The sequence below is a fragment of the Hippocampus comes genome, unplaced genomic scaffold, assembly GCF_001891065.2.
Source record: "Hippocampus comes isolate QL1 unplaced genomic scaffold, H_comes_QL1_v1.1 scaffold236, whole genome shotgun sequence".
In the NCBI taxonomy this organism is placed as follows: domain Eukaryota; kingdom Metazoa; phylum Chordata; class Actinopteri; order Syngnathiformes; family Syngnathidae; genus Hippocampus; species Hippocampus comes.
The window spans coordinates 37,813-50,824 of NW_017805879.1; the positions used below are offsets into that span (position 1 = coordinate 37,813).

Below are 13,012 nucleotides of genomic sequence, written 5' to 3' on the forward strand. Positions count from 1 at the left end.
TACAGCGCACAGGGGCCTGCTCTGTTTAATCTGAAGGCCCCGAGCAAGTTTAATTAACCTGGCAACACAAGCTAGATGAAATATGATTGGTTAAAAACTCTACCATAATAAATAAGTTATTTTTCGAGTGGCTTTCAATGTTATTTAAAATTACATTGAAAGCCACTCACCTAAGTGGAAATAATATGACGTAAAGAATACAGAGAATAATTTTGTTAACATATTTATGAAAATAAAATTACAAATTTATGTTATTCTCAGAAAAGTAAATGTACTTTTCTGAGAATGTTTTGGCCAGCAGAGAAGGCCTTGCTGGCCCTCAGGGTCCGCCACTGAGTTGCCGAGTGTTTGCAATACTTGGACCGATATAGATTACTATAGAATTTAAAGCAGTAATTGCCTCTGTTTTTGAGGTCATCAGTCATGATGCCATCAACATTAAGTTACTGTATCAGATTAATTTTTCGGTGGTGTTTTTCTCGATTTAAAAAAAATACGATGAATTTTTTTCACCTTCCTCGATCCACCTTTTCCTTGACCTCACAAACGCTCCCTTAGCTTTGTTAAGATATACTTCGTTTAATTTATCCTGTTCTGAGGCTAATAGTAGTCTCATGCTCACTTTCTTCTCTGCAACGCCGCCTTCAACTTGATTTACTTTTGATTTTATATCTCATATTTCAGCGCAGGCAACGTCCACTGTTTTCTTGAGGTCCTCTATTTTCATTTTCATAATGTCATTTGTCATTTTCTTTACATTTGTCTCCATCTCATCAAATCTGGTATTTAACGTCGATATTTGTTGGAGAACTGAAGGAGAGAGCATTATGATGCTCTCTCCTTCAGATGTGCAAGGTTGCTTACTTTTCTTCGAAGCCGGTGGCTTGGACGACAAGATTGGCAGGTGGGGGGGTCTGTTTCCACAACCGCTCAGACTGGTTGATTTTGCAGGCAGTAGTCGTGTACGCTATCCATGAGTACATTCTCAGGTGCAGACTTTCGCTCCATTTTGTCAATGTAGCCGACAATGTTGTTACTTAGCTCGTGTGAGCACTTCCAGGCAACGTTGAGAGATTTAGAAGTGCGCTTAGGACAGGTTACCCTTAAGATAGCAGAGCGATAGAGTATAGACAAACTCAAAGTTATCATGTTTAAAAGTTTCATTTGTTGTATACTTGATTGACCTCAAACGCGTGTGTTCATACAGCTTTAGAGCACACAGAAAAAAGGGCCAACTTGATAGGACAGACAGGAAGGTTCAACTTCGGATGGGCAGCACGATAAGATGTCCTTGAGTTTGTTACAGTGTCTCAATTCATGTGAAATATACCCATTGAATTAACAAGGTATCTATTGTTTGTACATGGAGGTGTCTTGGTCTAAAATGTCTACTGAGGGGCGTATCGGTGGACTGGGCTGAGAGGCGTGACAAGTAAGTGAAGAAGGGAGTGTTTTTCTGATATATCACTTGTAATTTGCATATACGATGAATAAAAAGCCGGCAGAGGCTGCAGAGGTCAGGTGTCAATTGAGAAGCGCACACGGGGTGGCTTCGTAGAAAACTGCGCCTCCTGCCGGCAGCAGGAGGCGCTGACACAGAGTCAAGAAAACGTATCACTTTCTGACATGAAACAAAAGAGGTATGAGTGTTCCACTAACTTTACATTGAATAAGGGAAACAGCTCCCAAAAGCACAACCGCTCACGTCGCCATCTTGGCTCCGCCCCACATTCGACTGCAACGAGGGAGAGCGCACGCCACGTTGTCCAATCTTGAAGAATAGTAAGCCACAGGTCTTAATGTGTCACCATATTATTTTGCCAATAATGATGTCATATAAATCCCTTCACAATCGACCATTTGTATAAACGGCTTACAGTAATGGGGCAAAGCCAAAGCCGTCGTTGAAACGAAAGCTTGTTTTATTTCACAGAATGCCTGTTCAGACACAGGTGTCCAGTGTAAAGTGGACGACATTTGCAAGTTATCTTCATGCATTAATTTGGAGATGGGAGCAGTTATTTCTGCAAAATTTGGAATCCACGCCCTACAATAATTTGTAAGACCTAAAAAAGACATCAACTGTTTCTTTGTTGAAGAGCGCGGGACTTGTAAAATGGTAGTTTTTCTATCTTCTGAAATGGTTCTTCCACCTTTACTTAGCGCATGTCCCAAATATTAACTTGTTTACAAAGCTGTCATTTGCTTTTATTTAGTTTATGGCCTTCACTCGCCAAATGATGCAGCAATCCAATGGTGTCTTCCTGGCGTGTTCCAAATGGGGTGATGCGAGTAAGACAGCGTCTCCATAAAGTAGAATTTGACTGCCACCTGGTGGCTAAAATGTGGACATACTCGCTGCCATCACTTGTGAATAAATTGTCGGGCTTTCGCAATAGCCCTGTGGCAATTTTGTGAACGTATATTTTTTATTCTCAAAAGTAAATAGGAACTAATATTGACTATCTTTATCCACTGGTATGGGAAAAAAACGCATTGCTGACTCCACTACAGTGAATACTTCAGCATCAGGTCTTCACGAGTTAACAATGTATGCTGGTCGGAAACACAGGGTGATCTTTGTATCACTGCGGCGTTCACCGCTTGTAAATCTTGGACCATCCTCCATCCCACAGAAGGTGGTGTCTTTTTTACTGGGAAGATGGGTGTGTTACAGAGAGAATCTGGACATTCGATGATCACTCCTGCTTTTATTAATGACTCAATAACAGGTTTGATACCCAGTGATAATTTTACAGTTTGAGCTCTGCGAGTCCCAGGGACTCGCTGATCAGAAAAGTATGAGTCCCAAAAACGCACATTATTTGGAACTGGGCATCTGGCGGGAAAATTACACATCTAGGAACACGGGACGCAGAGGTAATGAGATGGCTTCAAAAGCCGATGTGTCAAACTTATGGCCCGCAAGGAGGTTCGATCAGGCCCACAGGATAATTCAAAAGTGAAAAAATGCATAAAAGACACGGAATTAATATTTTTAATACTGTGCAATTCATGGAGTATCCGCTAGGGGAACACACTGTTTTGATCAGAGGAAAAGACAACATTGTTTTGATCAGAGAAGAAGACAACAGCTGCTTCAGTCTGTCACTGAGACAGACCCAACACACCAGACGCTATCAAGCACATGTTTACATGCACTTTATTCTTTATACATTTACTAGCACTCTCCTTAGTTTGTAAGGTGCAGGCAGGTTTTACATTTAGATTTGATATGCACGTGTAAATGGTTTAAAAATTCCTTTCTTTATAGATCTCATTTATCGGTAATCTTAAAAGTGCATTACTATATTTTTCAATACCAATTAATTGTTAAAGTTGTGTGCCTTTGTACAATCAGTATGATCAGTTGCAATACATATATGTGAACGATAAAAGAAAAATTGCATATTTCTCCAAGGAAATCTAAGGTGCTTCATGAAATGTTTTGTAAAAGATCTGCTTATGAAATTTCAACATTTTCCTAATGTTCTTGTGCTTCTTTAGACCAAAACAAAGGAAAGACATTATTTTGGTTATTTATAGCAGAGGATGGTATAATTTTGATGGTCCGGCCTACTTTACATCTCCGAGGCCGTATGTGTCCCACAATGTAAAATGAGTTTGACACCACTGTTCTAAAGCATCTGGTTTTAATGGATATTGTTTCATACACAGTCTATATTCAGTTCTGTACTGGCAAAGCGCCTTTTATAAGACCGACATCTGAAGGGTCCTGTGACCACAATTTTTCAGGTGTGTTTTTTAATAATTCTTCTTCACTATCGATGGGACTTATAAAACACAATTCTTCCTCTTTTAGTCAATGTACTCCCATTTGTACTTGAACCAGCCAATGAATTGCCAACCTATACAAGTCGGCGTTTGCACAATACTCCAACCCTGACTGCACTTTTATCCTATCAGAAACATTTCATACTCTTCGCACAATGCGACCCAAATTTTTCAATCTTTCATCATATTTACATAATGAAACATGTAGGGGATCCCATTGTTTATTTCATGATCTCAATCTGTCTGTCAGATTAACACCTGCCACAGCTGTTGATATGCCATTTGAGTATAAATAATTGATCGGAATTTTGGTAGGCGTGTGCAAGGCTTTTTTCATGTTGTGGGTCAGGTCCATTTGACATTTTAGACCACATGGTTACATGTAGTGTATCGCTTCCCACTTTGTCTTGCGGTGTAGTTATCATTGTTTGGGCAATTTGTGTCACAGAACTGATACCGATCAGGAAAATAGAGAGTATAGTAGTAGAAAACTAGATCATAATTTTCCACTACGTTTATTTGTTTTTCGAACAATTCTTGTCTCCTTTTTTATTCAATAGTTCTTGTTTGTACTAAAGCCAATCCCAGTTTTAACAATCCATCTCTTCCCAACAAATATACAGGACACTCCGAAATTATTAGTATTGGCATTTGAAAAGATTCACCGAATGGATCTCTCACCCAAACGGGATTTGTTTCCGGTACGATGGAAAGACGCCCTTCCGCTGTTCTAACAAACACCTTTCTTCCTGACATATTGCATCCTGGAGTTTCCTGTTTACATGTTGTTCTACAAGCTCCTGTGTCGCACAAAAAAGTTGTCGGTCAAGCATTAACAACTAATGCTACTTCCGGGCCAAACAAATCATGTGCCAACACTCCCTGTCAATTGATTTCAACATTTGGGTCAATAATTTCTTCTGTAGTGACATGTGGCGAAGGAGGTTGTTCTAGTCATGCGGTTTTAAGCATAGAGTTTTTGATGAAATCCCCCTCCGTAAATGGCCGGGCTGATTTAGCGATCTCTTTTGCCAAAATAAAACTGGCCTTGCTTTGACAATAAAGTTGTATTCAATTCAATTCAATTGACAATAGCCTGGCTTTGTGATTTGGCTTTGTGGAACAGAGCCTGTTGAGATTTGAGGCTTCGCTTTAATTCGTCAACCTTCTGTAGCCTTTGTTCCATGTCCATTTTCTTGTTTTTGTCTGCCTGTTTCGTTTCATGATGTAATCTCAGAATTTACTCTTTCAATACCGCCACACTTTGTCCGCACAGAAGACACACAGGTTTTCCAGCTACCTCCACGAACATGCACTCCGACTCCCACTTTGTTTAAAACCCCGGTTCTCGGTGTCTACCTTCTGTTTTGCCGTTTTTGATGGGTATCTGAAAGTTAAATTTACTGTTACGCTAATGACTGTTGCACCAATAAATAATGAAATGAAGCGGCCGATTGCTTGGTGCGTCACCGTTGCATTGTGGGAAAAGTAGTATTGGTGCATTCGTGTAAAACAGGGGTGCCCAAACTTTTTGGACCGAAGATCTACTTTTCGATCAACCAACCTCCCGGGATCTACCCTTACCGGCACGCGCGCGCGCACACACACGCACACACACGCACGCACGCACACACGCACGCACGCACGCACGCACGCACACACACACACACACACACACACACACACACACACACACCATGATGAGAAACAGCTTGAAACTGAGGCATGCGATGCACTTTTGCAGCCTGTTAACTATCGTAGCTCACACGTACCGTTTTAAAGTTTTAAAGTGCTTCCCTGGGCCCTCCTAGATTCCTATTCTTTGCCCGTGCCCTCGGTGAATTGTACACGAAGCAAACTCTGAATGAGAATCATGACGATAAAGGATAGAGCGCAACAGCTCTGATCACAAGCTGCAATTGCAGACTGCTGAGCGCTAACAACTTCCGGAGACTGATAGGATGATTAGGGTGCAGCGTACATTAACACAAAAAAATATATTACTAACATGTACAAAAATATATTACTAACATGTACAAAGACACATAAATGGTTGTTTTTTTTCTCCTCGACGCTCCTCGGATCTACTTGGGACCTGTCTTAGATCTACCGCTAGATCAGGATCAACGTAATGGGCACCCCTGGTGTAAAAGATCTGCGAGCTGCCGGCTTGCTGTGGTCTGCGGGCCAGTTCTAACAATCAATCAATATCATCCCAGGGGCCGTGGAAACCTTCTTGCGGGCCGGATGTGGCCCGCGGGCCTTGCCTTTGACATAGGTGCCCTAGGTGAATCACTGACACCAAAATGGGCCAAAAGAATAGCAAGACGTCAAATGAAAAGGATCCTAAACAAGCGCTATTCTCTAAATATTGGAAATTGGTTGAATCTAGATATCCTGCTGGGATAAAACATCTCAATTCATGGATTACAAAATATGAGTTTAGCGGCCGATTTAACACTCAAAATATAACTCAGCTATGGGATAAAATACGGGACAAAAGAAAGAATAACCAACCCCCCAAAAATGAAAAAAATGGATACAAAGATACTGAGATTCGGATGTCCCTTGCGCAAAAGAGAAGTGCTGACAAAAGTTAAAGACCAGAAAAAGAACGTGATAAAATGAAAAAGATTATGAAAGAAGAAGCTTCGCTGTTGCATAGGGAGGAGGATGATGAGATGGGGCCAGTGGGGGATTTGGAGGGAGACAGAGGAGGAAGAAGATACAACAAATCACCTAAAACACCCCCTGCTGCGTTAAATCCCCCGTGTCAATTCATTCCTCCCGCTCCATTACGCATGAATCCAGAGGGCCACTCTATGGCCACAAGGAGAAAAAGAGAATTGGGAATGGAGTTCTCTAAAACAATGGGGAAGATATTTTCTCCTGTTAAATCCCAAATTTGCGACGGTCAGCATAATGAACATGATGCATTCCCTACGATTGATGTTGCTCATCCAAATATAAATGATGACTCACCCACAATCTTAGTTCATAGGACATGGACCCAGGAGGATGTGAAAAAGGCCGTAGAAGGCATCACATCTCACAAAATTAATGTTGATGATTTTTTTTTTTTTTTTTTTTTACAACAAATGGAAGACCATATTCATGGTGTGGAAGTCCAACAAGTTTGGATGACTACCTTGAAAGGGGATTGGCATAGCATAAGAGTATCGCCCCTAGAACATGACAGTCGGGAATTAGCAAATTGCATTCAGGGCTTGATGGAGTGTACGAGAGAAAAATGTAAGCGCAAAGCTAATTATACTGCCATAGGTTGGGAAAAGCAGAAATATGACAAGCCATTTGAAGAGTATCGAATTAGAATGCCTGCTTTCGAGCTAATTGCGGTATTTCTGAGGATCACACTCCAGGCAGTGTGTATCAAGAACAATTAAAGAATGCTCTTCACGCGCATTCCAACAATGCTTTAAAACAATGGATCAACAAATATTGGGTTGATAAACCAACTGGCAGTCTAGAGCAGTATGTGAATCAACCCTTGCATGTGGAGAGAGTGTTGCAAAATAAAAAACGTAAAAATTATTCAACACTCTCAGGCAAAGAGAAAGGTGTTTTTGGCGTCTTTTGCAGAGCTCTTGCCGATCGCGACAACTATCGGGGAAAAGGAAAATTTAAGGGGCAAAACCGCAACTTTGGCAAAAGACAATATCCACGCGGAAAATTCAAGTCCAGCTTTATTGTCACATATGCTCTATGGGCAACATACAGCACAGATGAAGAAGAAGAAAAGACACCACTTGTTGGTGTTGTGGTGAAAAAGGTCATATTTCACGAGATTGTCCGAAAGTTGCACAGTTTAAAGTTTGTGACGAAGTTTGCCCAGAAAAAAAGCAACTCTTTTTAAACGTGAGCATGCACAGAAACACCATTGCCAAGCGAGGAGAGCAGTTGGCCATTGTTAGGTTAATGCTGGTAATCAGATGCTAAGAACACATCAGGAACAGGAAGACTCAGGAGGCAGGCATAGTTGTCTTTCTTGCAAGAGAGAGCGCGCTAAAACATGTCTCGGTTCACAATCTCAAAGCAGCTCTCCAGCTGGCTCTGCAATGTAAACCGTTACAGGTTCCGGGGCAACTCTGAAGAGTGCGCGTTTGTCTCCTTGCATTTATTGGAAGGATGTCCCTAATACACAATCTTCTAACGGGAGTGGGGAGTATTTTCACATTCCACAACAGTTTCAGTAAAGGAGAGTTTCAATGAGAACACAGTTCATTTCTGAAATGTCGTCAAACGGCTCCTGCTGGATGTCGATGGTCCACGTACACAGCTTGGGATGTCCCTCACACAGTGTCCTGGGGTTGATGTTATCTTCTCACAAGCAACAGTTAATTTGACCAGAAGCCGTTCACTTAACAACAAGATATTGTCTTAAAAGCTAGAACAGGAGCAGCCTGAGCTCTCCCGGTCCGACAAGTCTACCATTATCAACCTACCCCATTGTATATGAGGTATTTGCGAGGTATCACTCTGAAACAGGTTTTAAAGTTACACAGAGAGTAAATATGGCATAACAGAATCACATTTATTCCAACAGCCATTCATCAAACAGAGCAGCTTGTGAAAAAGGGAAAAGATGTCATTGCATATTCCTTGGCTGCGGATGGGAGCACTGACGTTTTTGACGTTGCCCAGTTGTCAATTTTCATCTACGGAGTGGACTCCATCCTAAGTGTGGAAGAGGAGTTTTTGGCTTTACTTCCTATGCATGACACAACTATAGGGTATGAAAAATATACGACAATGGGTGCTTGCTCCCCGACATAATGGCCCCGCTGCGCATCCAGGCTGCTCAAATGTTGTCGATGTTTGGCCGCACATACCTGCGTAAACAACTATTTTCTTTGATGAAGCGGAACAAAACATCACGCAGAAGTCAACTTACTACTGAACACCTCCCATTTTGAGGATTTCCTCAGCTCAGAGCCTGACCCCGAACATTGATGAACTTGTAGAAAAGATGAGACACCACCAAGTATCATCCTCAACTCCAAAGAAGTGAACATTACTGTGCAATCACATATTCAGAGTTTTTAAAGTTTAATATTTGTTTTCCCTACATGTTACTTCTCCTTGAAGAGTGTTGTTTGTGGTTCAGATTTTTCCACTTTGTGTTATTGTATTTCAATCAATTGTATTTTTAAATTATTTTATTTGAGTGAATGATACAAAATGGCTATTGTTTTTTTTTTCTTTGAAGTAAATTCAGCCCACTTTTGCTAAAAGAGAAAATAGGGGCTCTTGATGGTGCCTTGAATAATTCTTTCATTTAATGTTCATTTTATGGGGATTTTTAAATAAAGGAAATGTATCCTTAGTGCCTGTTGAAAATTAAAGATAACTGACAGAGCCATCAGAAAATGTTGCTTTAATTATCTGATCATATTGGAATATATTTGTTAGGTTTTCAGTAGGTTCAAGTTGGTTCACTCAACTATATGCTGTCATAAACATTTTCAATGAACATTCGATCAGTCCGACCCTCGGCTTGGAGCAAAATTTTTTATTTGGCCCTCCGTCCATTTGACTTTGACACACCTGCCCTAAGGGGACATACAAAACACACTTACAGACTCTGTAAGTGTGTTTTGTTTTGTATGTCCGAATTGATCGCGGTAGGTTGGTCTTCGGTCAAAAAAGGTTGGGCGCCCCCGCTCTCCAGAATGCACTGCACGGAACAACAAAAAACTTTTAATCATATAGGCTCATCGTGTAATTGTAGCAAACTTAGTCATTTTGATAGTAGGCTAATATAGCTCATATAGATAAAATACATGTTTCAGCGTCGAAAATGGGAAAGCTGTGGTGTTGTTGTTTTTTGTTTTTTTTTAAACCTACACTTTATTTATGCTTTTAACAGTCTCGACAAATGCAGACAAGTCTACGTCCGACTCCGTACCTTCTCTCGTCTTGTTCGACTCGAGAGGCGTCAAAGACAGCCTCCGAAAAACGGAAATTAGTGATCACTTGAATGACACTAAGAAAAGCGAAAATAATACACCAAAACAGAAAATCAAGCGAGGAAATCACAAAATAAATTATATGGGGGCGTTTGTGAACACACAACAAAGGAATGAATAATACAATTCTGAGACAGTCCAGTCTCCTACATACAAACAGCGTGTTTCCTTTATTGTAAGTTTTATAGTAGCCTTTTATTTTTTTGCGGCTCCAGACATTTTTGTTTTTGGGGTTTTTTTTTGTAGTACTATGTGGCTCTTTCAACGTTTTGGGTTGCCGACCCCTGCCCTGGATGAACTCAACGTTGCCTGACCACTAAAACATGTTTTATGACATGTTTAAATCCAAACCAGGAACGAGCATGCATAATTTGTATAGCTTTTATTTTGAAGTTGGCTCGCTGGCGGTACACTACCGGAATGCAGATTATTAACAATCGCTGACTTGACCGCAGTCCAGAACGGGGCGCGAGGAGGGATTAACACCCTCTGCAAAATCCTCCAGAATTTTGTAGTCAACGTGCTTAAACCTCCACCCGGGGCGTCCACCATCTCTTCGCTGTGCTAAAACATATTTCGTTGAATCTTTGTGTTGGATTGAAGTCGTCTCGTTGAACCTCGATATGTCTCGGCCTAGCTTAGCTTCGTTTAGCTTGCTAGCATCTAACGGAGAGGCGCTCGTGCTCAACACAGAGCTCCGCAGAGATCGTAAGCGTAAAGTGTTGTAATTTTCGTGTGAAAATGTGCGCAAGAAAGACAGCAGTGTACGAGGAGGAACTCTGTGGAGAAAAAGAGGACCACAAGGGACAACGTCAACTATTAGACGCCATTGACAGGATGCAGCCAAGAATTGTTCTTCACAGATTAGGTGGGTCACACTGTTCGTCTCGCTTGTTTCGTACTCTTTCGTAACAGCCTTCATTTAAGTCTTTAATGTCTTTTTTGAACGCAGTGTGTGTGTGTGTGTGTGTGTGTGTGTGTGTGTGTGTGTGTGTGTGTCAGGTTTATTTTACCCAACACCTTTTAGAAAATAGACACACAAATTTGAAGACGCTTGTTTCTTTTTAACAGCCTTCATCTGCTCTTTCTTGTATACACACACACACACACACACACACACACATTATATGTATGTATGTATATATATATATATATATATATACATATATATATACACACACACACACACACACACACACACACAGTGGGGCAAATAAGTATTTAGTCAACCACCAATAGTTTGTGCAAGTTCTCCTACTTGAAAAGATTTGAGAGGCCTGTAATTGTCAACATGGGTAAAGCTCAACCATGAGACAGAATGTGGGAAAAAAAACTCAGAAAATTACATTGTTTGATTTTTAAAGAATGTATTTGCAAATCATGGTGGAAAATAAGTATTTGGTCAGCACCCAAAAGTTCATCTCAATACTTTGTTATGTACCCTTTGTTGGCAATAACGGAGGCCAAACGTTTTCTGTACCACTGATTATCAGTGGTCTTGTGTGTCTTCCATTTTCTAATAATTGCTCCCACAGTTGATTTATTTACACCAAGCGTTTTACCTAGTGCAGATTCAGTCTTCCCAGCCCGGTGCAGGTCTACAATTTTGTCTCTGGTGTCCTTCGACAGCTCTTTGGTCTTGGCCATAGTGGAGATTGGAGTGTGACTGACTGAGGTTGTAGACAGGTGTCTTTTATACCAATAATGCGTTAAAACAGGCGCCATTAATACAGCTAACGAGTGGAGCCTCTTTAGACCTCATTAGAAGAAGTTAGACCTCTTTGACAGCCAGAAATCTTGCTTTTTTGTAGCTGACCAAATACTTATTTTCCACTCTAATTTGCAAATAAATTCTTTAAAAATCAAACAATTCTGTCTCTCATGGTTGAGCTTTACCCATGTTGACAATTACAGGCTTCTCCAATCTTGTCTCAGAGGACAGTCCCTCTGTGCTGCTACATACATTGAGCCAAAAACAAACACACACACAACACAACATAATTAGGACAATTACATACAAGACAAAACAGTATATACTCTACACCAGGGGTGCCCAAACTTTTTGGACCTTAGATCGACTTTTCGATCAACCATCCTCCCGGGATCGCCCCTTACCACCCTCGCTTTCTCACCATGGGCCGATAGGGGCTTCTTCCTAGTATCCATGTTTGTCATGGTGCGAATTGAGTCCCACAACCTCTGTGTTTGAGTTGGACAGGGCTTGCTCTGCCCGCTCTTTGTGTTTAGACCGTGCTGCTCTTAGTTGTTGGTTGAGATCCTTCTGGGCCAACATCAGCCCCGCGGTGTCACCGAACCTATGGGCTGTTTCTTCCTCCTTATGCACTCAATAACTTCCTTCGTGATATACGGTCAGTGATGTGTTCCTCGAGCCGGTCCTTGGCCTAGAGGACCGGCTCGAGGACCGAAGGTCGGTCCTTGGTCCTTGGCCTTGGCCTCGTGAGTCAAGTCCCTGGCCTTGGCCTTGGCCTTGGGAGTCAAGTCCTTGGCCTTGGCCTTGGCCTTGGCCTCGGGTTGCCGGTCCTCGGACACAATGAGGGATTAGAGCCTCGAATCCCTTGTCCACAGCCATGTTGATGGTCCGAGGACCGCAAAAAATCACGAAGGAATCAAACAAATTCCATCCAGGGAAACCCATGTTGATGGATTAAGCTGGCGCTTTAAGAGGGGCGGGTCTGCCACTGACAGGTGACAGTGAGCGCAACGTATAAAGAGCGGCATCACAGTTAGTTTCAATCACGGTTTGTTCCGTTCGCGATCGGCAGTTTAAATAGCGTGTAAAGTCTTTCTGTAATAGTGGTGTCTTTTATGTAGTTATTTTTGCACAGTCGTCACGTTTGTGCGGTGGCACTAGAATGTTTGTTTGAACCAAGTAATTTGCGTTACAGCTGGAGTCAATAATGCCGGCACTTCACTTCCGGGTTTGGCCGTTGGGATTTGGAGTCCTTTTGCTCAATTCATGTTGTGTTTGCTGAATGCTTTCTCATGTTTGGAATAATGAATATTGATAATACATAGTTTAAAATCCTGGTTGATTTAATTATTTTTTATTATTATTGTGAAGTTGAAGGTATTAAATTAATTAATGTTGTATTAGTGGGAGTGGTAATAATAGTAGTACTTAGAGAATGTTTAGAGATCAGCCATCTCGTTAACCTCTGCGTCCCGCGTCCCAGATGCAAAATTAACCCACGGGACGCACAGTTCCAAAC

At 41.5% G+C, this 13,012-nt stretch overlaps 2 protein-coding genes across 4 annotated transcripts in view; one reads left to right on the plus strand and one right to left on the minus strand.

Moving 5' to 3' along the window:
* LOC109527204 (gastrula zinc finger protein XlCGF7.1-like) overlaps positions 1–13,012 on the minus strand; it is a 70,635-nt gene that overhangs the window by 21,561 nt on the left and 36,062 nt on the right. The window lies entirely within an intron of this gene.
* Positions 10,094–13,012, plus strand: part of LOC109527201 (gastrula zinc finger protein XlCGF8.2DB-like) — a 6,248-nt gene continuing 3,329 nt past the window's right edge. Inside the window, exon 1 of one of the 2 annotated variants that reach the window (XM_019888983.1) lies at positions 10,094–10,650. In XM_019888983.1, coding sequence (XP_019744542.1) covers positions 10,524–10,650 — 127 coding nt within the window. In that variant the 5' untranslated portion in view covers positions 10,094–10,523. The remainder of the gene's footprint in view (positions 10,651–13,012) is intronic. The other variant, XM_019888984.1, reaches the window with a different exon arrangement.